We start from the raw sequence: 27,680 nt of genomic DNA on the forward strand, positions 1-27,680 counted from the left end.
GTTCTTTAAAATGTTGAATACGTATATCAACTATCTTTATTACTGAATTAAAAAAAGAGTCCAAAGATTTTTTGTCAGCTTTTTCCCGTTTTATCCATTTCATACAGTAAGTATGGAGTGAGTCGTGGATGATATTACGACACTCATTCCAATTAATAATTGACGGTGGACGATATTTAGATCCTTTACTGAGCAATAATTTTAACTCTCGGTCTTGAACGATGTTAAGAACTCCTGTTATAACATGGGAAATGGGTCCATAAATATATTCGGAGGTACTACATTACATGAAGTAGGTGTATTTTCACTGATATTAACATCTTTACACAGTTGACTATAATTAAACACAAATTTCCGGGTAGATTTCTTGTAAATATAACAAATAAGAGGTAGCTCAGTATTGTCAAATATCCAGGAATTTGTTCTTTAACAGAATGGTCGTTAAATATACCGGCAATATTTACAAAATCAAAACCTTTATTGACATACTTTATTTTAATAAAATGTTTTTTATGATCTTCAGGGCGATCAATTTTGGGAAATAGTTTAGAATAACAATATGCCATAATAATTTGAACAATTTCATACTTAGGACTGTTTTATGAAATTGTGTTGCAATCCTCCAAAATTTTATTTAACTTATTAACCGGTAACGAACAGAGTTTTGTTAACAGATAATGTCTGCCGTTGTTTATTGAAATAGAAATTAGGTCCGAAATATTGGTATGCTTGGTCCGAAATTTTATTTGATTGCGATTTGTCCTACGACCGTGAGAACGGTTTTTACGAACAGTTTTAGAAACTATATCCAAAATGTTAACGGAATCGGTTCTAGATATATTACCAATTCTCATGATATTATCATTAAGACCAAGAGGGTAGACTGTCTGTAATTTTTTAATCCAATTGAATTCAATTATTTTCCGTGATCGTACAAACTTTGAATGGGATTCACCAGGCTGCTTATTTACTACTTCTAAAGGTTGAACTGCTAAATATTTAAAAGGATGGTTGTGCTTCTTAAGATGTTGGTAAATGATACTTTTGAATTTATTGGGTCTTTTAAAACGATACAGATGTTCTTGAGTGCGTTTAGATAAATATCGTCCAGTTTCTCCTACGTACTGAATACCACATCCCGGTTTGTTTCATGTGAGTAAATAAATAATACTGTTTGTTTTTCAAGTTATATCAGTTTCAAAATTCAAAGAAAATGTGCGACCATTAAACGTGGACCTAGCCGTATTTTTACATATTTCACATTCCTTCTTTTACAAAAAGAACAAGATGTTTAAAAGAGGGACGAAAGATACCAAAGGGACAGTCAAACTCATAAATCTAAAACAAACTGACAACGCCATGGCTTTAACATTCACCTTAAAATATAACCAATATGGGACATAGTTACGATACTATTGTCAGGTTATTAAACATGACATTTTTGAAATAGATATTGATTCACTCATTAGGGTCTTTGCATAGGAAAAAACTAGTAAACACATTAATTCAAAGAGCACTTCTCGACATAATACGGGCTAAATTCTTCTCGTGTTTTTATAATTTTAAGGTGCTAAACCCCTAAATGAGGGGATTGTGCTTGATTGTCGTATGATGAAGATATAATCTTTCAATGAGTTCAATTAAGGTCTGGAGCTTGCATGCTGATTACTGCTAGTAGTCCTTTGTTAATTAATGCTGATCATTGTCATTTTCCTAATTTTCAACTGTTACCTATTCTAACATCGGATTCGGTGTGCATCTATTTAAACTATTTTACTGTGCGTATTGCTGTGTGTGTTTGTTTATTCTTAAATGGCTACAGGTATTGGGGAAGTTTTGAGAACTCACAAATTTGATTAACACCGCCGCATATTTGCGCCTGTCCAAAGTTAGGAATCTCTGACCTATTTTAGTGTTGTATGATTTTATTTTTTTTTAATTTTGGTTTAATTATTTTTTTCAGCGTTAAGTGTTTAAGAGCCAGATAAAGAACGCCTCCGGGTGTTGGTGGCCTTGGACTGTTTTCTGCTATTTGGTCGGGTCGTTGTCTCTGTTACAAGTTCCTCGTTTCCATTCCCAGTTATATATCCAAATTGGTAAACTTTTATTTTTTTTTATTGATTCCAAAAACTTCAAACTGGGTCCTTTTAAAGATTGGGGTTAAATTCAACCTGTGTATATTAAGAAGTTCCTTACAGAATACCAAGCCTCGTTGAAAAAATATCAATATTCAATCACATTCAAGCTGAATACAGATATACAGTGTATATGTAAACCATTTTTAAATTGTAAGAAAAAAAGTTCACGCCAATGCGTTAGTGTTTTAGTTGGTTCGATTTACTTTTGAAGCGATGGCTTTTATGTTTCTTTCTAGATGTTTATGTTGGTTGAGGTTATTCCTGAGACCGCTGAACGTTCTGAAAAATATTTTTTTTAAACTAACAAGCGGAATTTTCATTTTGACAAGATAACCAAAAAAGACATTTTTGTCATGAATTCTTTTCTTCTCCACAATGTTGGAGAGAGTCCATTGTTGCCGGTACCTTACGAATTATGAGACAGAAATGGTATACTTTCTTTCAATGCAGGACTGATATTTTCGAAATGTATGTACGTTTTCTTCATTACTGTTGCTGTATTGGTGTTTTGTGAAACCAGATAAGCAAATGGGACGCATGTACTTTAAAGTGTTTACAATATACCATATAACTTACATTTGACCTTTACAACTAGATTTTGATCTCATTAATTATTCATACAATGTATTTTATTGAGTTAATTCAACAAACAGGACTTACTACCCTAAAACCAAAGCAACAGGTCATTAACTACTCAATATTTTAAATTTTGATTTGAAAAATACTAACTGTTGAAGAATTGATTTCAAACTGAACTGTTGATTTCATGACGAATAAAATTCACTTAAATGTGCCAAAAATGATGAGATGAACCTACAGGTCAAACAAATTAATATTGCATTCCAAAGATAAAATAATGTGTCTGGAAAATGATAAAAGCGACAAACGGTTAAATGGAATATTTATAGATTTGAGTATTAAATCGATGATTGGGGTAATTTTTTCTCAAACAAAAATTGTCGATTGAGTGATATAAAAGCCAAGCCATTTGTATAGTTTGTGTTGAAGAACACGTAAATGGTATATATCTTGGAAATAATTTCATATAAAGTATGAATGAAGCATGAGTTAATATATCCAGGAACTTTTCATGACTTATCAAATACTATAGAAACAAGAATGTGTCCCCAGTACACGAATGTCCCACTCGCACTATCATTTTCTATGTTCAATGGACCGTGAAATTGGTGTAAACCCTCTAATTTGGCATTAAAATCAAAAAGATCATATCATAGGGAACATATATACTAAGTTTGAAGTGGATTTGACTTCAACTTCATCAAAAACTACCTTGACCAAAAACTTAAACCTGAAGCGGGACAGACGGACGGACGGACGGACGAACGAACGAACGGACGAACGAACGAACGGACGAACGGACGCACAGACCAGAAAACATAATGCCCCTCTACTATCGTAGGTGGGGCATACAAATAAATAGATTAAACAAGTAACAAACATATGATTTCATGGTGCAATTTTTTTTAATTCATTATGATTACAATGACACCACAATATTAGATTTCACCTTCAAGTCAAAATCAAGAACTTGTGTTCCAAGACAACTTGTATCAAGATACTTCTTTTGTCATTTCGTGTGCCTTGAAAGTAATCTAATCTGAAGACCATATTTTGACCTTTAGTTGTCTGGTTAGTTAGCTTTTGTTTTGAGGTTGCTCTCAGGTAAGCCAGAAACATTTATGTGTATATATGTCTCTGGGTAAGCCGTTCACGGTTCATTCTATATTTATTCGTATTTAGAAAAAAAATCCTATTGTAATCGCAAAAGACTTTAAGAAGCAATTAAAACCATATAAACAACGTTATATTACTGGGTTTGTAAAGTGTTCTATGAAATCTTTTTAAGCTATAAACATTAAGTAAATCAACAAGTCAGAGTTACTGTAAAAACTACCCTAGCAGTTGCATTCTAAACATCGTTACTATAACATTCAAGAAAAGCTGTAAGAGTACATACAATCAAAGTTGGTTGTTTTACTTGCAATAGTACAAACATATCAAACTCCTCTACCCTTTAAGTAAATATTTAAATGCTCTTCAACTTCAAATCTGATATGAACCTTTAAGGTGGTACCAAACACCTTGACAAATATTAATTTGGCTCGTTTAATTTTCAAAAATTTGACAAAATATTTATATTGGGGAGATTTCAGGTGCTATTGAAGGACAAGCAGGTCTTCTCCAAGTCTGCTATCACACAATTTCAAACGAGATTTCAGGTGCAACGGAAGGCCAATCAAAGCAGGCCTTGCTCCACGTCTGTTATCAATCAATTTCAAGAGGAATGTCAGGTGTAATTGAAGGCCAAGCAGGTTTTGCTCCACATCTGCGATCACACAGTTTTGAGACAGATTTCAGGTACAACGGAAGGCGACGCAGATCTTGCTCCACGTCTGCCATCGCACAATTTCAAGAGGAAATTCAGGTGCAACGGAAGGCCATGCAGGTCTTGCTCCACGTCTGCTTTCACACAGTTTTAAGACAGATTTCAGGTGCAACAGAAGGCGAACCAGGTCTTGCTCCACGTCGGCCATCGCACAATTTCGAGAAAAGAGGATGGATTTGTGGTCATTACAATCAAAACATATCTATAGACAAATGTCATTCTAACCAACTCGTGGACTCAGTATAAACTTCAACTTAATAGCTTGGAACCATTGGTTTTATAGTTTTCTTGTAACCAACAAATTTCCTTTAGGAAAATCCTTATAGAAAAAACAACCAATGTAATATTATGTTTACTTTACATAGCAAAATTACTTTATTCAGATAAACTCAGACACATATACATGTATAACATGAGATAATAAACATAGTCGACATGATGTATGCAACTCTACAGAACAACATTTACATAATTATATACATGAAATTATAATTGCAATATTCTAAATTGTTTTAAATATAACAAAATGCAAGACGTCCTTTCATTTGCTCAACACATGAATATCTACAGTAATACTTGGAGATATATATTCCTTACACTGGTGCTGCCGAAATATTGCTACAGACAAATGGACAGTTCATAATAAGGAAGCTGAAATCATTTCTTTTCTCTTTAAGTTTCGTTTTCAACAGACTCTTATTTCAATTTATATATGTAAGTTAAGTGATGGAATAGATTGAATTGTATTTATGGGATGCTTTATTTCATTTTCTATAGCAAAAGGTGCGTTTTTAAAGGTCACCTAACTAAGAAATTTTACGTCTAACATCAGATTTTCTTAAACAGATATCATCAATATCCTTGATTTTTTCATTTTTTCGGAAGACGTATTTTTCAACAAACACTCTGCAAAATTTGCCCTTCGGCATATACATTTTTCCCTTTATACCATTCCTATTTGGGTGACCGTCATTGCATATCTTTAACACTTGTGTCCATTGATATATTTCAAATGTCTTAACCACAATCCCGTCCTTTTCCCTCGTATGTGACATCACATAATTAGTCTTATCACATATCATTAGCATCAAGACGAGTGCAACTAATGTAGCAAGACCTGTCTGGCCATTTCGGGATACCTGCAATCCTTCATAGCAATTACCATGGCGTTGTCAGTTTATATCCAATGCACGGGTTTTGAATGTCTATATGGTACATTCAGCGTATGGTTTAATAAAATTGATATTAAGGTTGTGGTTATTGTAATAAATACATATATCAAAAGAATTCGTTTGAACAGCCTTGCAGAGCTATTAATATCTAGGTTTTTTTTATCTAAATGAGATCGTGAATAGTTTTATCTTTCATTTAACATTTCGTTTTAAAAAAGTACGTGCTCCGACGAAACTAATATCTTTCAAGTCGTCTTCGAGGTCTTCTTTTTCTTTTATTTTTATTCCTGAAAATAAATGAAAGAAGATTATATATAAGATAAGATACAACATTAAGATTTTTCATCTCGAATACATATATATAACTTGTTTGAAATTCTTAGTTTTTTTGTTGCATCGTGAAATTCAGTTATATGCAATGAAAGTCATTAACAGGTTGTTGTGTGATGTCTTAGAACGGAGCAGGCTTAATTATGATAAAATTGAGAATGGAAATGGGGAATGTGTCAAAGAGACAACAACCCGACCAAATAAAAAACAACAGCAGAGGGTCACCAACAGGTCTTCAATGTAGCGAGAAATTCCCGCACCCGGAGGCGTCCTTCAGCTGGCCCCTAAACAAATATATACTAGTCCAGTGATAATGAACGCCATACTAATTTCCAAATTGTACACAAGAAACTAAAATTAAAATAATACAAGACTAACAAAGGCCAGAGGCTCCTGACTTGGGACAGGCGCAAAAATGCGGCGGGGTTAAACATGTTTGTGAGATCTCAACCCTCCCCCTATACCTCTAACCAATGTAGTAAAGTAAACGCATAACAATACGCACATTAAAATTCAGTTCAAGAGAAATCCGAGTCTGATGTCAGAAGATGTAACCAAAGAAAATAAACAAAATGACAATAATACATAAATAACAACAGACTACTAGCAGTTAACTGACATGCCAGCTCCAGACTTCAATTCAACTGACTGAAAGATTATGATTTCATCATATGAACATCAGGCACAATCCTTCCCGTTAGGGGTTTAGTATCATACCATCATAACATATATGAGAAGAACATAACCCGTGTCATGCCAACAACTGTTTTTAGAATAAATGAGTTTAGTTCCGATGCAAAGACCTTATGCATGCCCTTTAATAATTCAGTTTTATCGGTATTGCTTTTCTGTGGGAATTGCTAGTACCAAGTCTGTGAATTGATATTAATTTTCTTTAAATACTAGGTATTTAGTGTGATATATAAAGGCAACAGTAGTATACCGCTGTTCAAACTCATAAATCCATGGACAAAAAACAAAATCGGGGTAACAAACTAAAACTGACGGAAACGCATAAATATAAGAGGAGAACAACGACACAACACTACAATGTAACTAACACACACAGAAACGGACCAAGCATCAGAAAAAATCCCACGAGAATAACAAATATAATGATCATCGGTACTAAAATTAAACTTTAACGTTAACTTTGAAAGGTTTTACACTAGTCATTTCGGGGCCCTTTATAGTTTGTTGTTCGGTGTGAGCCAAGTCTCCGTGGTTAAAAAAAGTACTTTGACCTGTAATGGTTTACTTTTACAAGTTGTGACTTGGATGGAGAGTTGTCTCATTGGAACTCATACCACATATTTGATCGCTTTAGAGTTTCTAAAGGCTGCTGGATTATTCAATAGATTTACTTACTGTTTGGATGATTTGCAAGAACACTTCGAAGTGTATAGTGTGTGAATAACAACAATCAATGTAATTGACAGGACAAACGTCAATGGAACAAACCAGGCCATATTTGGAGCATACGAAAAGAATGTCATGTACTGTATTTCATTTTGTGTTGAAGCTGTAGGTTCATATGGAACAGGAAGCATTATATAAACTGCAGCTGTATCTTGGTTTCCACCAGAGTCCACGGCATAAACTGTTAAATCTAAGACTGAACCCTCAGCATAACTAGTTAGACTTTGGATAAGTTTTATTGAACCGTTATCGTCAATTTCAAACAAAGCATTGCTAACGCCTTCCTGTGTAAGGTGATAATGGACATCGCCTGTAAAATATTTCAGTTGTGTACTAAATGTGTCATATCATTTAACATAACTTTAGTAGTTATAAAACTATACATTTACGTACTTCATTCCCAAAGTGAGGTTTGTTCTAGCAAAGCATATGAATACAGGATTTTAAAGAAAAATACTGTGTTAATTGTTCATAATCGGTATTGGTATGTTAAATACAAGTATGATCATCAATGCATTCATCTATATTTTTTTTAATTTAACAAATGATTTTGTATTTATCCTTCTGATTGATTGCATTGCTTGGTATCACCGCCCGATGTAATGTTTTTTAGAACTACTATGTACAATATATGAATATTTACACCAAAATTAGAAAGTACGACCAGTAAATTTTGTCGGAAAATTGGAGGAAATCAAGAGAATTCCAGCGTGGGCATCTACATTATGTGTTCAGTATTTTGGTAAAAACATAGGTTCTACCTTGCAGAGGAAGGAGTTTTCACAGACACAATGCTATCTTCGAAACGTTATTTTAACAAACTAATCATTTCAAATGGTATCACAACTTAGTGCATGTTTTTAACAATATAAAATCATTGAATGAATATGAAACAACGCTGACCCCTGAATTGGGTCAACGAAGCCATAACATATGAACCGACGTTAAGTGTGACCCTTACTTGTCAAGACGTTTCTAGAATGTAAAATACGCAAACACAACCCGATAAATCGTTTTTCGGTTGTCTGCACATTGAAATTGTGAAATATCAGCTGATCGACACGATATGAAGACTTATTAGCTCGTTCGCTTACACGTCAAAAATGTTTATATTGTGACTATCAGCTGATATTTTACGATATCAATATGTAGACAACCTGATACTCGCTATTTAAAGTGTGCTTGTGACCTAATACGATATATATGTGGCCTTTGAATTTAAATACACTGTGTAGCGAATTCATCTTACAGACTATCTGAACATGTGGCATTTAGACTAGTGGCCTATCAAATTGATCAAGTCTTCAATATAAGGAGCCTACTTCTATTGGTCTATACAAACACAAATGCCAACTGCAACAACAACTAATAAGCTTTTAATGTGTTTACTGCATTTACTACGATCGTTCATTATGAATTTATTCCGTCTTCAGGCAAAACGTTTAAGATTTTTCTTTAGAATTCTTTAAATGTATAGGAGCTGGTATAGGTAACGAGCTGGTATAGGTAACATGAAGCTACACTATATATTTTAAATGTTTATATTTAACAAAACTGTGTGTGTTGCATTGTCGTTTGGTTTTTTGTTGCACTTCAGTGTTTCTGTTTCAGTTTGTAACCCGGATTGGTTTTCTCTCAATTCGAATTATGAATTTCAAACAGCGGTATACTACTGTTGACTTTAAATACAAAGTTATCTTATGTACTAACCATTACTTCCAATGTCAATGTCTGTTGCTTGTGTCATACCAACAACAGATCCAACTCCTGTGGTAATTGGTACAAAAAATGTGTATTCAGGGTGTTCAAATTTTGGTGAGTTATCATTGTCATTAAGCACAGTTATATTCACGTAAGCAGTATCTGTGTACTCAGTATCACTAATGTAAACATCACAGTTAATTTGGGATGCAGTGCCAATTTCATCTAAATCATAATTAATTGCGTAAGATAAGAGTCCTGTGGTGGAATCCATGTTCAATCTACCTGTGTCGACGCCACAGTTAAAAGAAAATGTTAAAGTATCACCATCTTCATCTGCGTACTGGTAATATGGATTTTGTAAAACAGTTCCTGCCTTAAAAAAACAAAAAGAATGGAATTAATTGCTTGTGAGTACAAGTTTATTTTAAAAAGAGTATCCAAAAGGTTTTAGAATTTTGTTCATCAACTAATGATAAAAAGTAAAATCACAAAAATACTGAACTCCGAGGAAAATTCAAATCAGAAAGTCAGGGTGTCTATTTTGCAGAAAATCATTATTAATGGAGGAACAACTCTATCAATAGTTAACTGAAAATTTCAGTCATATTGACGTATGGAAGCATCTTATCCTGCTGATATTTTTTTTAATTTTTTAGTTCTATTTATCTGTTATAGTTTTCCAGATAATCATGATAATAGGCAAGAATTCAATTATAAAAACATTGTCATTAAAGGGCAATAACTTCAATAATGAGTCGACAAACGATTTCGGTAATTCAGACTTATTTGTAGATTTCATCTTGCTGATCAGTTGTGCTATCGAAAGTTTCTATTTATCTAACATAGTTTTCCAGATAAAAGGCAAATTAGGAAAAATCGTCTATTATGCAGACTTATTTGCAGATTTTGTCTTCTTGTGTTTTTTGCCATAATAAATTCTGTCTAACTATATATATTGTCGAGATAAAAGTCGAAACTGAAAAAAATGGTAAAATTTGTCGTTTAAAGCCAATACTCGAGATATAGTATAGAGGTCGCCTACAGTTTTTTATTTATCTACAGCGGTTTTGAAAATAACAGACATAAACTTTATTTGACCTCTTTGTTCTTTTTTCAGCCATGTTGGTCATTGAACATGTTTTTTTAAGTAGATAACCCATTATGGGTTGTGACTAAGTTGAGTCAAATTTGGCCCAATGGTTTCAGAGGTAGATGATATTCGTAAAACTGAAATGACGACAACAGAACCTTGTGATGACAAAAGCTCACACTGGACGTTCGGGCATATTGAGCTTAAAAAAAAAGAAAGAATAAGAAACAACGCAAATGATGTGCAGAGTTCAATGAGCTTATGTTTAAATTAAAATCAGTAAAAACACTTTGGATCTTACAGTATTCTCTGTGTCTGTGAATTGATAATTTTTCTTTGTAAATGTTGGAGGTTCATTCACATTCTGTATGTTCAGAGTTATATTTGTAGAATCTTCCATCAGAGAATCTGAACCAGAAATCATCAACAGGAATGTTTTGAATGGAATAATCTCATAATCAATGTTAGCCAGCGATGATATTATACCAGCTGAAAAAGAGCATTTTAAATCAAATGGAAAATAGTGTTGTATAACGGTGACTTCGGAGTTCACGATTTCAATACTATTCTTTATTAACTATATTGAATACACAATAATTTCTACAATGTACAGTGTATTTTCAAAGCATTGTCTGAATATGATTGTTCAAAACATTATTGCTATTAGAGAGGTTGGTAATATAATTTTCTTTGTCTTATATGTCAATTATTATATTTTTGTATATTTTTAGAAATAAACCCATCAAATATTTTCGAAGAAATATTCATAGTCAATAAGAGCTAGGTTAAATCAAACGGTGACTTACTAGTGTACAATAACTGAATGATGCGATAATTTACTTCTTTATTCATGGGTAAATATATTTGGTATTATAAGATATTGAACATTGTGTATACGACAAAGATAAATTCTGTAAAGAGATCATCTACTAGTATATTATAGTACATGATTATGATTATTGCGATAGAAAAAATTTGTAAAAACATATACTAGTATTACTATCATTTTCAGTAAATGCTACAAAAAGGGGGTAATTTGTGATTTGCACATTTGCGGAACTACAGATTTAAAAAGATCTTACTATTTGAATATATATAATTCATTTTCACTTTAAATATTGTTAAGTAGATAAAAACATACATGACGAGTCAACTTGGAAATAAACAGCACCCTCTGGTGGCGAGTATGACACAGAAAATGTATGAACATCTGACACATCAGCATCTGTAAGCACTGGTTGAAATATTGTTGAACCAATATTTATTCCTTCCAATATGGTAACAGTGTGAGAAGGAGTTAGAAATTCTGGAGGACTGTTGATTTCTGGAAAAAGGCATTAAATTTGATGCATCAATATGATATTGGGCCATTCCAGTTAATTTCTGACAGGTGGGGATGGATGGGGAGAATTTAGTTTATAGGTATCAGAAAAAAACATCATGAAAAACTACCTATCAGATCTAAAAATTAAGACCTATCAGATGTAGAGTTTCTGTTCATATTGGGTGGATGGGCTATCATTGGAAAAAATGACCTATCAGAATTTTTTACTGCAAGGATTGTACCCATCAGAATTTTAAATACAATACCAGATAATGCATGATACGTAACTGTCTACATTAAAAAGCACCCTTAAGATCTGACATAGGCATTTTTGTAACTCCTAAGATGTAATTATTTTAAATTATTTACTGCTGCAAGACCCTCAGAAGTTTTTGCGTATAAGTGTACGTGTCAGATGAAAAAAACAAAAATTTTCACCCCCAAGATGTATAAATTTTACACCCCTCAGAAAGGACCATCCAACCCCCTTTAGCAGATATTAACTGGAATGGCCCATTGATTACTCTACAGTGCAAAATTTCTATCAGTATATGCTGTTTTAGTAATTATAGATAAAAGTAGTATATGCCGTTTAAGTAATTATAGATAGTTATAGATTATCGTTGGTTATCTCAACGAGATTGATTTTCTCGCTTGAGCCTGTTATGGCGAAAGTGAGAAAAGCAATCGAGTTGAGATGACCAATGATAATCTGTTTATCACTATTTTACCTATGACGAGGTTGTCAATTTCATTAGCAACGCCACGTGGCTTCTTAGTTTCTAGCGATAATTTTCCATCTCAAGCGAGTAGCATGATATGGAAAATTATCACAAGAAAAGATCAAAAGGAAAATGCACAAAATAGCGAAAAAATATAATATTTTGTAATTGACAATAAATGGCACAGAAGCTTACAACTATTGTTCACCGTATGACCATCATCATTGAGAATAGCCCATTCCACAGAGTAAGCTATCAAACGCCCCAAAATAACAAATGTAAGGCAATTCACATCAGAAAACGGTCAAACAACCTGATTGCTGTACCAAAATAAATAACGAAAAACAAATATGATATACATCAACAGACGACTATCACTAAATAACGCACCTGTAATGCGTACTGATAGCGTTCGACTAGCAATCACATTCCTCCCATCTGATACACTGATGTAAAGCTCATATCCAGATACTAACTCAGCTGCTATGGAACGACTAAGTGATATTTCACCAGCTATAAAGAGTAAAAAAATACAACATATGTCATTTGTTTTAATCAATTATACTTAAAAGATCATAAAACTTTCTCATTTAAAGTCTGAAAAAACAACCTTGAAATAAGTACTTCTGTATTGCTTCTTATGTTAAATGTTAGCTTTTTAGTCGACATAAAAGAAATGTTTGCGAAATATTATAGCTGTATCTAAAAAGAATAATTTAAAAAATGTTTCATTACAATGTGTAAAAATCTATAAAACAAATTGTAAATATACTTACTATTTTGGTTTATCAGAAAAGGTGCGGTCAAAATACTAGTAGTCATGGTATATTGTAAGTTGTCATTTTCAGGATCTATACTTTGTACAGTAAATATAACCTGACCAATTGTCGTGGTTTTTGCTGATACGGTACTTTTATCTGTAGATATATAATTAATTCAACAATTTTTAAAAGTATCACCAATTTTAAAATTGTTGATCTCGAACTTCTGAGAAACAACGACTAAGAAAGAATATTTTGCAAATTTGAAACTGACCAGTAAATAACGCGAACATTAATTCTATCTTGAACACTATGCTACATAACATATAAATTATAATAAACATTAACATATTTTTCTAATCAATGATATTTACCTTGGATATTAGTAAAATATGGTGGCATGTTACGCAGGATGTATATGTAAAACTCAGATGAATCATTTCTTTGTTGATCAGCACACACGATTTCCAATGTATACTGCCTTTGGGTGTCAAATACGAATCCTTGATTCCCTCGAACATATATCTCGGTTTCTGTATTGAAAAAGGTAATTATTTTTAATTGTTTAGTAGTTTTATGTAAGATTGAGTGAAACTGTATTTTACAGAATAAATAATAAACGTGTGTTGATACAGATTTTAAGCGCATGAAAAATGATAATGATATAAACCTTCATCACGTTAGCCCAAACGAAACATTTTGACAAGTCAAATGACGTAAAAGTGAAATGACAAGGACAGATGTTACAATTTAAAGTTCAAAGAGTGAATTATTATTCGGATAGCTACCATACTGATTTGATCCAATTTGCAAATAAAACATAGTAGTGGCTGTTGTCAAAGTGCATGTTACTGTGTCATTGGTCGGGTCTGTAACAGATACGGTATACAATAAACTTTCTGCAGTGATGCTTTCTAGAATCTCAGAGCTCATTAGTAAGTTAACAATGGTTGGAGGCTGAAAAAAACAACAATACGAAATATAACTAAACGAAATTATTTTATTCTAAATGAACCAATGAAACAGTTTCTATAGTATAAAGTTAAGATATTATACATTGTAAACAATTCAGGGAAAATTTAATATTGTTACCAATTAGATCAATACTATGAAAATACAACACATATACATGCTTTTAGTGATCGAGGAAAGCTGGTCATCGATACTATAAATCTTTAATTAATATGCATCTTTATTTAATATGCATTCACATGTGGATCAGGATCTGCTTACGCTTCCGGAGCACCTGGGATCACCCCTAGTTTTTGGTGGGGTTCGTTGCTTATTTTTTAGTTTTATTTGTTGTGTCATGTGTACTATTGTGTGTCTGTTTGTCTTTTTTATTTTTAGCCATGGCGTTGTCAGTTTATTTTCGATTTATGAGATTGACTGCCCCTCTGGTATCTTTCGTCCCTCTTTTATTGCATACAATAACAATATCTAACAAATATAACAAAGTCTAAGAAATATGAACATCAGTATACTACTTTTGCCTTTATTTACCTCATTTTGAATGATATTGACTGTCAGTACGTCAGTGACATTTCTACGATGATCAGCACATTCTATGTCAAGTGAATAAGACGGTGTTGAGTCATAATTTAGAGATGTTCCTCCCTTTAGAAATACTCCGTACTCATCTGTAAAATATAACACTTAAAGGTATATATATTTTATAGTGTGTCATCATCAATAAGAAGGCGTGGTATGAGTGGCATTTATATAACTCTCTATCCAAGTTACAATCTATAAAAAAGTTAACAATTATAGGTAAAAGTACGAGCTTCAACAGTAGATTTTTTGTAATGTAAATTTTACCAGTTTTACAGCGCCCTCGTATGGTCACTTCTGGAATGCTCAATGTCAAATTATTTCAAAAACCAAAATTTTATACAAACATTAGATTAATTGACTTAAATCATTTCAAACGAATAAATGTATTTACTTTAGTATCTGTGTTTTTCATCCAATCGATTAAGAAAGAGCTCTTCCATACTAAATACTTACCATTTTGCATCACTTGTTTCAATTGTCTTTTGTATGATAGAAGATAAACATTGTAATTTGTTACATTAAACTTATTCAACTAAACGTATACAACTCTTTGAAATTAAATGATTAAACATATTCCAAGTTAACCAGTATAGCCCCTTCATTGGCTTAGAACATATGTAATTTATTTTAAACTCGACTCGATGTTTGCCCTTCTAGCCTTGAAGGCATAAAACTTTGCTTAGTGCTCTGAGCACAAACATCATGCTCGAAACATGAAACCCAGCAATTTGATTGGTTGATTTTCGAGTCTGAGTACAAAAATCATGCTCGAAAGTTTTATGACTGTGAGGCCTAAACTTGTATCACGGTATTTCACATAATGCTGCTACTTTTAAATATTGACACCAGATAAAAAAAACTGATAATATTGTTACTACAAACCTAAGGCAGGTGGTAATTTACTTAATTCAAATAAAGCGTTGTTTGAATTTAATGTGCAAGTGATGATATCGGCAGCGTTAACGTCTGTTACGTTCAGGTTATGTATCAAAGTCCTGGTACTGACGTCCTCCGATATGCTTTCTGTATTTGGTAAACTGTTTATTTCTGGTGGCTACAAAAGATAAATGTATTTTTTTCTCGAATTGAAAACAAATCGTTGTAGGTCGGGATAACTTTAAAATACTTGTACCATAACTTTTAATGATCCCCATTCATAAAAAATGACACATAAAGAATAAATTGTAAACAGAAATTTATTTAATTAGCATAAACAATTTCAATTAAAATTAACTCTATATAATTTATGCTTTGTTTTAAATACTTGCCATATACTTTCTATTTCCAGTTTTGATTCTAATAGTCATGAACAATTTTCTACATATAAAGCAAATGCTTGTATAGTAATGATAAATGGAATTTATTTGAAACAAAGCAGACGTTTTTAGTTAATTATTCTTAATAACAAATGTGTGTTCAACGTGGGTTTTTTTCATTGTCCTACTTTTTAGGAATTTTAGTGGAAGAAACACTGTGTAGATATTTTCTTTTTGTTGCCGACAATATGAAAAAGACTGTATTTGTTGTTGCCATTTGTTGGTGGTTGTAAGACATTTGATTTGCTGCCTCTGACATATAATCCATATCCCCTCTTATTCAAATGTAACAGTTGTTTTCTTTAAAGAAAAAATTAAACGTACAGTGTTTCGTATTAAATTAACAGTAAAGGTGCCAGTATCACTCCGTCTGTTGTCACTACATTCTACCGTCAGTGAGTAAGTGGAAGTGGTATCGTAATCTAGAGTTGTCCCTCCTGTCAGGTAGATTCCATATGCTGTGAAAAATATTGCAAAAAGTAAAATAACATAAATATGGAGCTCCGCAGAAAAAAAACATCTGTCTAGTTTCTTTATACATAACAGTTACCGATATGAAAATAAAACTAAAATACCTGCAACTGGGTCCACTTTTCCAACATTTTGTAATCTTAAAATGGGTACCCCGACAACGAAAGAGTATATTTTTACTTGCTTTTATGTGAATATAGGTATACGAAAAAAAATGAAAACATTGCAAAGTGTTTTTGTACCCCCATCAAAAGTTCAGTTTTACTGTAAACTAGTCAAAACATACCAGTGTTAGCAGGAGCAATAAGAGAAATATCAAATATAGCACTAGTGGGATTCAGAATACACGTTATCGTGTCACTCTCTGCATCTGTTACAGTTAGTGTGTGTAGCAAGATCCTTGTGTTGGCATCCTCAATAAGGCTTGTTGAATCAGGTAAGTTTTGTATAACTGGTGGCTACAAAATAATAAATAAACAATATAGAAATCCAGGTGACAGGTCATTTATATTTTGAAAGTTCGGAAAGACTTTCAGAAATGCAGTTATAATTCAATTATCCAAAGTTGTATGCAAAATTTTAGCAAATCTACGACATAGCCCTGGCATTAACTGTTTCTTAACCTAAAAGCAACATACATGTTTGATGCATTCATGTAAAGGTCATTTTTTTCCTCTTTAAATAACCATCTATTGTTTAAAGGAATACAAAGGAGTCCTCACATTCATTTATGTTTCTTAATGTTATTTGCTTATCATCAAACAAAGTTATTATCTTTTACGTATATGATTTTTAAGGATTTTACAAATTTTTTAGTTTTTTTTTAAATTATTTTCAAATGTTGATACATAATAAATTTTAATTATTTGGGTTTAATCTCCACTGACTCGAACTTATTTTCGAAATTTGTTTACGATGCCCCGTATTGATATCAGTTTCTTATAGCAGTATATCTTCTTCTATTAAAATGTGTTCCAACCAATCCCTTTTGAATTCATATTCCACAATTGTCCAAATTAAAGCAACTACTCTAAGTGTTCAATTATGTTACTGATTGCTGTTCATTTTGTCATGATCATTTCCCTTTATTATCATATTATCCAAATGAAATACCAAAATGAAACCAGTATGCCTAAACAATGATTGAAACATTTTCCTTCTCAGCCATTTTATTTTTATGATTACAATATGAAAATCAAAAGCAACTTAATTGTTGAAAATGAGTTTCATCATTCTGTTTTCTATTTTTTTTTAAACGTACAGTGTTTCGTATCAAATTGACCGTGTAGGTACCAGTATCACTTCGTCTGTTATCACTACATTCTACCGTCAGCGAGTAAGAGGAAGTGGTATCGTAATCCAATGGTGTTCCTCCTGTCAGGTAGATTCCATATGCTGTGTAAAAAGTAAAATGATCACAAAAATACTGAATTAAGAGGAAAATTAAAGCGGAAAGTCCCTAATCAAATGGCAAGATCAAAAGCTCATACACATCAAACGAATAAATAACAACTGTCATATTCTTGACTTGGTACACGCATTTTCTTATGTAGAAAATGATTGATTGAACCTGCTTTTATAGCGCTAAACCTCTCACTTGTATGACTGTCGCATTAAATTCCATTATTTTTGCAACGATGCGTTAAATATTGAAATCAAATTAGTACATGCATGGCTTACAGTATTGCTTTTCAATTAATAATGTTTGATAATGATTGAAATGTGCAATACCTTAAATTTCGATAATTATTCAAGCGTAAATGAACGTAGAACACAAAGGAAACTGAAAAGAACATCAAATTACCCGACAGACGTATTATTATCCTAAGTGACCTGAACTCGTAGTATGCTAATTTATTTTATTATAACATATAAACTGAAATCATAAAGTCAGCGTTACTTTCTCAAATACGTTAATTTGATTTAATTAGACTTTCCCTGTGCTATAAACACTCCAGGTTTTAAGATTTAGGGATTTGAGCGTTCCTGGTGCAAATAAATATAGTATAGAGCTTCGGATTAATCACCTATATTTTCCTTCTACATTCAACGAGATTTAATAGAAAAAGTATGATTTAAAACTTCTTTTAACTTACATACCAGTGTTAGCAGGTGCAATAAGTGAAACATCAAATATAGTACTAGTGGGATTCAGAGTACACGTTATCGTGTTACTCTCTGCATCTGTTACAATTAGTGTGTGTAGTAAGGTGTTGGTGTTGGCATCCTCTGAAAGGCTTGTAGTATCAGGTAAACTTTGAATTACTGGCGGCTGCAAAATAAATTGGTGTATATTTTTATTAACTATGCTTAATCTCATTTTTTATATTGATGACCGTTAACATAAAACTCCCAGTTCACTGATAACAGAGATGTTTATTGATTTGTTTTAAATTACACTTGTTAAATCGAACTGAATTTCAATAAAACTTTGAAGAAATATGTAGTGGTTGATTGCAACTTTATATTTATTAACTTACTACATATATAGAAACAAAACAAAAAAGAAGACAATAACAAACAAAACCAAAGAGTAAACCAAGACTCACATAACCAAAGGACATTTACATCAACAGTTATAAATAATAAATAAGAAACAACACGAACTCCACTAAAAACGGGAGTGAAAGCAGGTGCTCTGGAAGAACATTGTCTATATCATTTCAAACATGCATTGCATTGCAGAATTCAAGACAGAAGGCTTTAAAGGGTGTTAATGGTTTTCTTTTTCAAGTTCCATTTGATCTATGAAAAACTATGTGTCCATGGAAATAGGAATCATTGATTGATTCAAGTTTTTCAATAGGTTTTTACCCTCAGTTTTGTCCATTTTTTATACAGGTCAAACCTTTAAAATAGATACAAAATTAACATTGCATTAAGTTTTGTTTTATCAATGTTACGAAAGAAATGATCCGTGGCAGTTGAGAAAACTTTTGATTGACTTTTTACCTACATTTACATAAAGTGACACAAACCCAAATGAATAATTTGATATACATATATATATATATATTATTGATTATAGATTGTTATATCAATAAAAAATAATTATTACCTCACCTGATTTCTTATTAAATTAATTGTCAATGTGCCATCATCTGTGTCATCTCCATCGCTACATTCAACCGTTACTGTATGGGTTGATGTGGTGTCGTAGTCAAGTGTAATTCCAGCGTTTAAATAAACTCCAAAGTCTTAAAAAGGAAATGCAATCATAACAATAACAGATAATCATATATACTTTGAAACTTATGAGCAAACAATTTGAAATAGCAGTTCAAACTTAGACTCACAGTCGCAGATGTTTGAAATTTAAGCTTCATGCTTTCGATCTTATCAACATTGTATGTTTTTTTTTTTCTTTTACTTTATAATCTGTACTATAAAATTTTAGCTTTCACTCAATCCAAATTAGTGGTCAACTTAAAGTAGAACTTAGAAAGGAGTTGATGAGTTTTTAAAAAAGTAATTGATTGACATGTAAGTTCTAAAAACTATCTAGAGGCTATAAAGTGCATGAGTTGCTCACCTGAAATTTTGTGCATAATCAGCAATGATTACCTACCAATATTACAGACTAGAGTATATTATTCATGACTCTTTTTAGTTGATATTTTTTTCTGTTCTATTGACTCTTAATCTCCGATAGTTTTTGCATAAAAACAAAAACAAACTGTGTAAAAACAGTCATTCAAAGGCGTTTTGCTTTTCAAAGGATTGGATTTGTTTTGTTTTAGCTTTGTTAGTCTATTTGTAGTTTTTGTCAAGCTGATCATTTTTGCTGCTAACAGGTTCCCTTTAATTTCAATAGTTTTGGTAAACATTACCTTAATGGCAATAACTCTCTTATGGATACAACTCATAATTTTAGTAGTACTAACTTATTTGTAGAACTTGTCTTAGATATTATTAGTAGAGATCAATAATTCCTATGAGAAGTTAACGGCCATATTGTCTAATTTGTAGATCTTATCATGCTGGTCTATGCCGCTGTATTCATTATATGTTTGATCAAAATGCAAAAATGAAAACAACTGTCACTAAGAGAAAATTACTTCTATGAAGAATCGAACGACCATTTTGGCTATCTTGAATTATTTGAAGATCATGTACTTTTGATCATTTGCATATTAAACTTTCTCTTATCTATAATAGTTTTAAAGATAAACAGAAAGGCAAAAACATTTGTTAAATCACCATTTAGATAGGGGTTATAACTTTCCATGATTTCTCCCATGTTTGACTTATTTCTCGTGCCGATCATTATAACACTGAAAATTGTCTTCCTGGTTATTATATATTTCATGATAATCGACAAAATTAGTTAAAAATCGTCATTTTAGGCCAATAACTCCTATAAGAAGTAACTTAAAAAAAAAGATCTTATTAACGCCAGATTTATTCTGAAATTTCACCCGTAGTTGATGGTATGGTTGTGACAGAAATTGTATTTGCAGTTAATGGTGCGGTTGTAACAGACATATTTTAACTGTACATGTGGATGACGTTATTGTTGAACAATAGAAAGTTTACCTGAAGTTGATGGTATGGCTGTAACAGAGAAAGTTCACCTAAAGTTGATGGTATGGCTGTTACAGAGAAAGTTTACCTGAAGTTGATGGTATAGCTGTAACAGAGAAAGTTTACCCGAAGATGATGGTATGGCTGTAACAGAGAAAGTTTACCTGAAGTTGATGGTATGTCTGTAACAGAGAAAGTTTACCTGAAGTTGATGGTATGGCTGTAACAGAGAAAATTGTTGAACCTCCAATATCTGTACACGTTAATGGATCAGTAACTGTGTCTGTGGCATTGATTGTAAAAAATAACGTACTACCCGCTGTATCTTCTGATATTGATACAGACCCTGGAAGGTTGTTCATTTCTGGAGGCTGAAGAATCAATGCAAATGGAGTATTGTAATAGTTTCCAACAAAATTTAGGGGACGATTTTCAATGACCATCGCGAATTATTTGTTAGTTTAAGTTTGTATTGATTGCCATCGGTTATCGACCAGTTTCTTTCGCCTGGGAAGATAAGATTTAGTGCTTGCTTCAAAATGGGCATGACGATCCGAAAGGAGTCCCATATACCTATTGTATTTGACATGTGGGGCAATGCTGAATTATTATTTGCTCTAAATCCTATTCAGAAATACTCAATTTGAACCATTTAAAATTAATAGTCAAGTCAAAATGTTTTATAGTTATTAGAAGATTATTTTAATACGTTTTCAAAAAAAGGGATTATGCTTTCCTTTGTTAAATAAATCCACAGATAAACATTTAGAAAATTCATACCGGTATTGGTTGGTTAAAGGAGGAGTAATGTTTTTTTTAATTATAGCAAGGGTTTTTTTTTGTGTACAAAATTGTTTCTCTAACACATTTCTTACCAAGTTTCTCAATGTCTAGGTTTAATTATTAATCGCTTCTGACGTCTAATACATTGACAATTGTGAAACAATTTAAATGCTGCAGCACGGATTCTTTTGTTTCGTAAAATTTTAATAAACGAAGACATGTATTTTTGAAATGAAGAAAACTTATCTAGTTATAATATGCAATGAACAGTGCTATATACAACTTTTTGACACACTTACTCTGTTGTTTATTGTTATAGCTTTTCCTCCAGTTGATGATAAAGTGCATGGATCCTCGACCTCCATCATTACCAGATAAGTTCCAACAGGCGGTACAGCTTTAACTGTTATATCGTCTATCAAAAAGTATATGTGCGCTATATCATATACATTATTGTAAATCATATTCAATGAAATTGAAATGTTATAGATTTCAAGTGTCCGAAGTGCTTTCTTGTTAAACATACATGTACATCAGGTATGCTTGAACTTAAACATTTGATAACAAGAGATGTATTAACACGTACAAAAGTTAGGAGGTACATTGACAGAAAAGAAAAAAACAACATAGCCAAAAGTTATCAAGTTATCATAATAAACAATACAAACACGTAGCATTAAAAAAGAAATAAAGATTAATTATATTAATTATAATACTATTTTTGACAGCATGCCTCCTCTATAGAATTATCAATTCCAATATTATGGTTATATAACATTATGATTTTAAGTCGCCAATCACACACAGTTCATATATTGACATTATAATTGTTTCTCTCATTACACATTTCACTTATATTGTTATCAATGATAAGTAAAATATCACATTTTTCACAAGAAAATATTCCTGGACTTTTGACGCAATTCTTTCATTTAACTGCTTGTTAACTTTATAAACACTATAAAATAAAAACTCATTTTCATTTGAAATTAAAATATGTTACCAAAATCCTACAGAAGACTAAATGGACTGTATACCAATTGGGTACTATCCCCGAGGGAATTAATAGCTTAGTTTCTGAATAATCAAACTTGGTTCTATAAAACAAAACAAAAGAATAAGCAAGAATAGACATTCTCGATGTGACTCATTTACAAATCGTGAATGTTGGTGGAATATCAAGATTTTGTTTAACCTTTTCAAAAGCAATTTTTAATCACAAAAATACTGAACTCCCAGGAAAATTCAAAACGGAAAGTCCCTAATCAAATGATAAAACACATCAAACAAATGGACAACAACTGTCATATTCCTCACTTGGTACAGACATTTTTAAATTTAGAAAATGGTGGATTGAACCTGGTTTTATAGCGCTAAACCTTTCACTTGTATGACAGTCGCATCAAATTTCATTATATTTATAACGATGCGTGAACGAAACAGACATAATCTTCCTATATCAGACCACATCTTCCTATATCTATATAATATCTAGTAATTGGTTGCTGTGTGTACATTGGAGAAAAATACCCTTATATCTAATCAGTTGGGGCTGCATTTCATTTTTATGCAGCTCAAAACACAGTATCTGTTTAAAGGGGAATAATCCTTACAGAACTTGATTGTTTCCCATATTACTTTCTCTTCCATGTGCATGCAATAACTGTTCAGTGTTCTATTGTGATGTATTTCATTTTATTATGTCATTGTTATAACACAAATCATTGTAATAATTGTATGAAATTTAAAACCCGCAAGGGTCCATAATTGGATTAATAAAGTATTCTTATTTTTATTCTATTCTTATAATACGTGAAATTGTCAAAATAGGGGCACAGCAAATATCACCGTGTCACAATCTCAATCAGAACATACATTTCTTAACAAAGGCTGAAAAAGCAGTGCAGTGATTACGAATTTTTAGTTTGCTAGTCTCATTTAAGGCATGACATTTCAAATCATAAAAGGAAATGTAAGTTCTGGATTATCGTGTTAATAAGCTCCTCATTTTAAAAAAAAACTTTACATTTTCAAACGAATTTGGACTCTAGCTTCACTGAAGTGAAATTTATTGTTGATACGCAGATCTGGTGCAGTAAATTGGTAGCATCAATATTATTTAAAGTGACTAACTCTACAGTATATATAAATAACAGAATTATTTCAATTTGTGATTGATGTTTTATTCTATACAAATGATTAGGCAACCTTAAAAACTATTTCGATAAGTGTATTTATAGACGTCAAACGGAATTCAATTTACTTACTTGAACCAGCCACAATTTCAAAATAAGTGCTTCCACTATTCGAAATTGATAATATTGTCAGTGTTAAGCTTCCAATGTCTTCTGGATCGCTGTCAGTGGTCGTTATTGTACCTGCGCTGTCTCCTATCGAAAGTTCATCGTTGAAAAATGTTGATGTACCTAAGCCGGACAATGATGGAGTGGCACCTAAAAAAAGTAACAAGATTGCAATTTTTTTGAAACTAAACAAAAATGAAATTACCAGAAATCAAGAAGACAATAAAAAAAAACCAATAGAATGATAATGGTATCAATTCAGAGTTATAGTCACGTAATGAATGCATCATTTTATTTACGATTTCTACATAATTCATATGTAAAAGTCTAGGATTGTGCCCCCTAATTCGTTAGGACCGTCAAACAATAGCAAAATATATAAGTAAGGGCATTATGTATTTGATACATAGGTATGCATATTAGTGTTTTATAAAATTATTGTTATTGCTATCATCTATACTGTTTAGCAAGTCATTATCTAAAACGCGTCTAGTTAGAAGGATAAGGGAATTAAATTAAGACAAACATAGTTATTAATCCGATGTTTAAATCTATGAAGCGTTAAAGGTTATGGTAAGAAACTAAAATTGAGGAAATCGCACTGCAAAAAGAGCGAGACCAGTGCGTTGTGTAGTCCTAATTTAACAAGATTATCAAATTTTAATTATACAAAGAAACACCACACATAAAAAGAAACAGGCTATACCAAGTCACAAATTTCAAAAGATTTAAAAACCTCAGTAATTTGAGGTAATTTCGTATACGTATGATCACTTTTTAATTTGGTCCATAATTATCTTGGTATGAAAAGAATGAAAAAATTAATGAATAACGCATAATGACACAATATCTGATCTCAATTTAAGCACTTTATTTAATTACATCAGTACTACAGTCAAACTAGATGCATTAAAAATGTTCTTATGATAACTAAGATATATATGAAAGTTTGGGAAGTTACTGAAACCAGCAGTGCTTTTGTTTTTGATAACGAAAATGCAAAAACAACTTATTGGCTGCGTTTAAAATTGCCTGGTTACGTCATATGTTTCCAATTATAATATGTATCCTCTTCTCATGGTTTTTGAGAATGCATTGTGACATCACAATTTTTCATTGATAAGAGTGCATAGTACGAAATAATATGACGTACGAAAACATATGATCTGACCATATAGTGCAGATATGAATAATTCATAGAAATATGAAACAATAAGTTGTAATCCTTTATAACATAATCATTTACATTTAAATAAAATATGGGCTATCTACTTTGAAATTGAAATATCCAACTACATGACGTACAATTTATTTCACAAGGAATAATACACGATATCAACCAAAGTTTTGTGTTTACAAATCATTTTCACATTCAGATTCGTTTCAGATATGTTAATAATATGTGTATTTTATATCTATAACTCTTAAACTGTGAATATGAAAGTGAATGCTTTTTTTTATATTTAAACGAAACGAAATTGTTTCTGAACTTAAAAAAAAGAATTAATACACAATATCTGGGCTTGGTAACAACAATAGTTATTATCTGCATCTTTGTCTTTGTCGTTGCCCTTTAAAAAATCAATCTTGTTATGAATAACGCAATAAAGAAGATGTAATCATAACAAAATGGACTTATTTATCAATGGTTGAAGTTACACATTTTCTAGCGTTTCTTTTGATGCACAGTTTAATCTAAGAAAATTATTGACTCGCTTACAAGTATACCAATGACTGGTGCTGTGTTTTTATCTTACGTTTCACTTTTCATGATTAATGGATTTAACATATTGACCTTCTCTTGCTTCATACTATTGTTGTCAATAGTAAATGATAATTATTAGTTTCAAACTTGAACAATAGAGTAAATAATTCCTGTATACCGTCTGTTCCATATGGTTTCCAGTCTCATTAATATATAGAAATAATTTAAACGCTAGTTTTAGATCTTGTCAGGTACGATTACCATTCTCGATAAAGGTAATCAAATAGTTATTTTAGCACATCATACAATATCATCATCGAAGATATTTTGATACTCTTGCCCTGTAAAACAATTGGTAAAGACTTACTTTGTTGAACGTATGAGTATATAGCATATTTTTCATTTTTGTCTGCCGCAGCTGACCAGTCTAGATCTTGAGATGCTGTCATAGTTGATGTTTGTCCTGTTAGTTTCTTCCTATTTTTACCCCCTCCTTCGTCTTTATGAGTGATGATGAAATTGCCTGTGGAATGTCTACAATACACAAATGTACAGTAACACCGAATTGACAGATGGGTATATATAATAGTAGAAAAATATAGTATCACTTAAAAGTTCTTCGTATGTTTAAATATTAAAATAACCCTCCTGACTAGTCGGCGTTGTCTTATAAATACAGATCAAATGGCATTCAACCATCATAGATGTGTGTCTCCTAACAAGTAAAAACCATACTGACCAATTACATTGATAAATGTATATGTATATAAGAGTGCAGACCGGATCTTTCGCAATCTTTGTTATGACCACAAAATAGTGGTACTTGATCTTTCACGATCATAACTTTAATTCAGATTCAGCCACTATAAAATAAGATCCATGCATAGATTACCTTAGGCGTATTTGGTACAACGTTTTTTTTAATTTCCGGTCCTTAATTCTCTTCGTACTTGTCTGGCTTAATAACTTTTTTATCTGATCGTCACTGATGAGTCTTATGTAGACGAAACGCGCGTCTGGCGTATTAAATTATAAACATGGTACATTTGAAAACAAACATGTTTGATTATATGTTCATTTCATTTAGATGCTAAAGAGTAATCATCTGCCTCTTGTAGATTTATCAAAACGGTAATCTAATTTTTTTAGATACTGATCATAATGTTGTTACATTTTGACAAGCAATTTTATATTTTTAAAAATGTGTCCTTATAATTCAATAAGTTTCCTCCGAGTTCAGCATTTTTGTTTTAAAGTGATTAAAATGATAACACAATGTTTACTGCTGTACCCTTATTTTCGATATTTTTTTACCTATTGTCTCTGTTTGTTTTGTTCACGCATCGTTGTCAATATACTGGAATTTGATGCGACTGTCATACGAGTGAGAGGTTTAGCTAGCTTTAAAACCATGTTCAATCCACCATATTCTACATTTGAAAATGCCTGTACCAAGTCATGAATATGACAGTTGCTATCCATTCGGTTGATGTGATTGAGCTTTCGATTTTGCCTTTTGATTAGGGACTTTTCCTTTTGATTTTTTTTTTCGGAGTTCAGTATTTTTGTGATTATACTTTTTTGAGTAATCTATTAAATTTCCATGTGTCTTCTCGATAAGATTTCCTTCAAGATGATGAACTTTCCATTACTATGCAGCAACTTGTTTTTCTTGTCATGATTTCCTGGATAGAGGGTTGCTGCTCACAAATAAACTATTAAACCAAAAGTTCCAAGTGGTGAAATCATCCCTTCGTAAATTTAACAGACGCCATCACGAGTTGGTTGACCATTATGTTGTTTCCGTTTCACAGATGACAACGGATATGTTCCTACTGTCGTAACTATCATCCCGTCAACTATTCCTCTAATGTGACCTACCGAATTAGACTTATCACCGGGTTTGTACTAACATGAGCAACACGACGGGTGTCATATGTGGAGAAGGATCTGCTTA

At 31.9% G+C, this 27,680-nt stretch overlaps 1 protein-coding gene across 1 annotated transcript in view; it reads right to left on the reverse strand.

Moving 5' to 3' along the window:
- Positions 1-4,483: 4,483 nt before the first annotated feature.
- LOC139492064 (protocadherin Fat 3-like) overlaps positions 4,484-27,680 on the reverse strand; it is a 45,115-nt gene continuing 21,918 nt past the window's right edge. The window contains exons 5-24 of the mRNA XM_071280226.1: positions 26,091-26,257; positions 23,983-24,168; positions 22,015-22,130; positions 21,135-21,303; positions 19,472-19,605; positions 18,509-18,680; positions 17,670-17,803; positions 16,695-16,866; positions 16,262-16,395; positions 15,504-15,675; positions 14,571-14,707; positions 13,856-14,024; positions 13,442-13,600; positions 13,083-13,223; positions 12,697-12,819; positions 11,402-11,584; positions 10,562-10,749; positions 9,177-9,543; positions 7,416-7,776; positions 4,484-6,004 (exon numbers count right to left, since the gene is read on the reverse strand). Of these exons, the coding sequence (XP_071136327.1) occupies positions 5,953-6,004; positions 7,416-7,776; positions 9,177-9,543; positions 10,562-10,749; positions 11,402-11,584; positions 12,697-12,819; positions 13,083-13,223; positions 13,442-13,600; positions 13,856-14,024; positions 14,571-14,707; positions 15,504-15,675; positions 16,262-16,395; positions 16,695-16,866; positions 17,670-17,803; positions 18,509-18,680; positions 19,472-19,605; positions 21,135-21,303; positions 22,015-22,130; positions 23,983-24,168; positions 26,091-26,257 (3,436 nt within the window). The 3' untranslated portion in view covers positions 4,484-5,952. The remainder of the gene's footprint in view (positions 6,005-7,415; positions 7,777-9,176; positions 9,544-10,561; positions 10,750-11,401; positions 11,585-12,696; positions 12,820-13,082; positions 13,224-13,441; positions 13,601-13,855; positions 14,025-14,570; positions 14,708-15,503; positions 15,676-16,261; positions 16,396-16,694; positions 16,867-17,669; positions 17,804-18,508; positions 18,681-19,471; positions 19,606-21,134; positions 21,304-22,014; positions 22,131-23,982; positions 24,169-26,090; positions 26,258-27,680) is intronic.

Source organism: Mytilus edulis, chromosome 1 (genome assembly GCF_963676685.1).
Source record: "Mytilus edulis chromosome 1, xbMytEdul2.2, whole genome shotgun sequence".
In the NCBI taxonomy this organism is placed as follows: domain Eukaryota; kingdom Metazoa; phylum Mollusca; class Bivalvia; order Mytilida; family Mytilidae; genus Mytilus; species Mytilus edulis.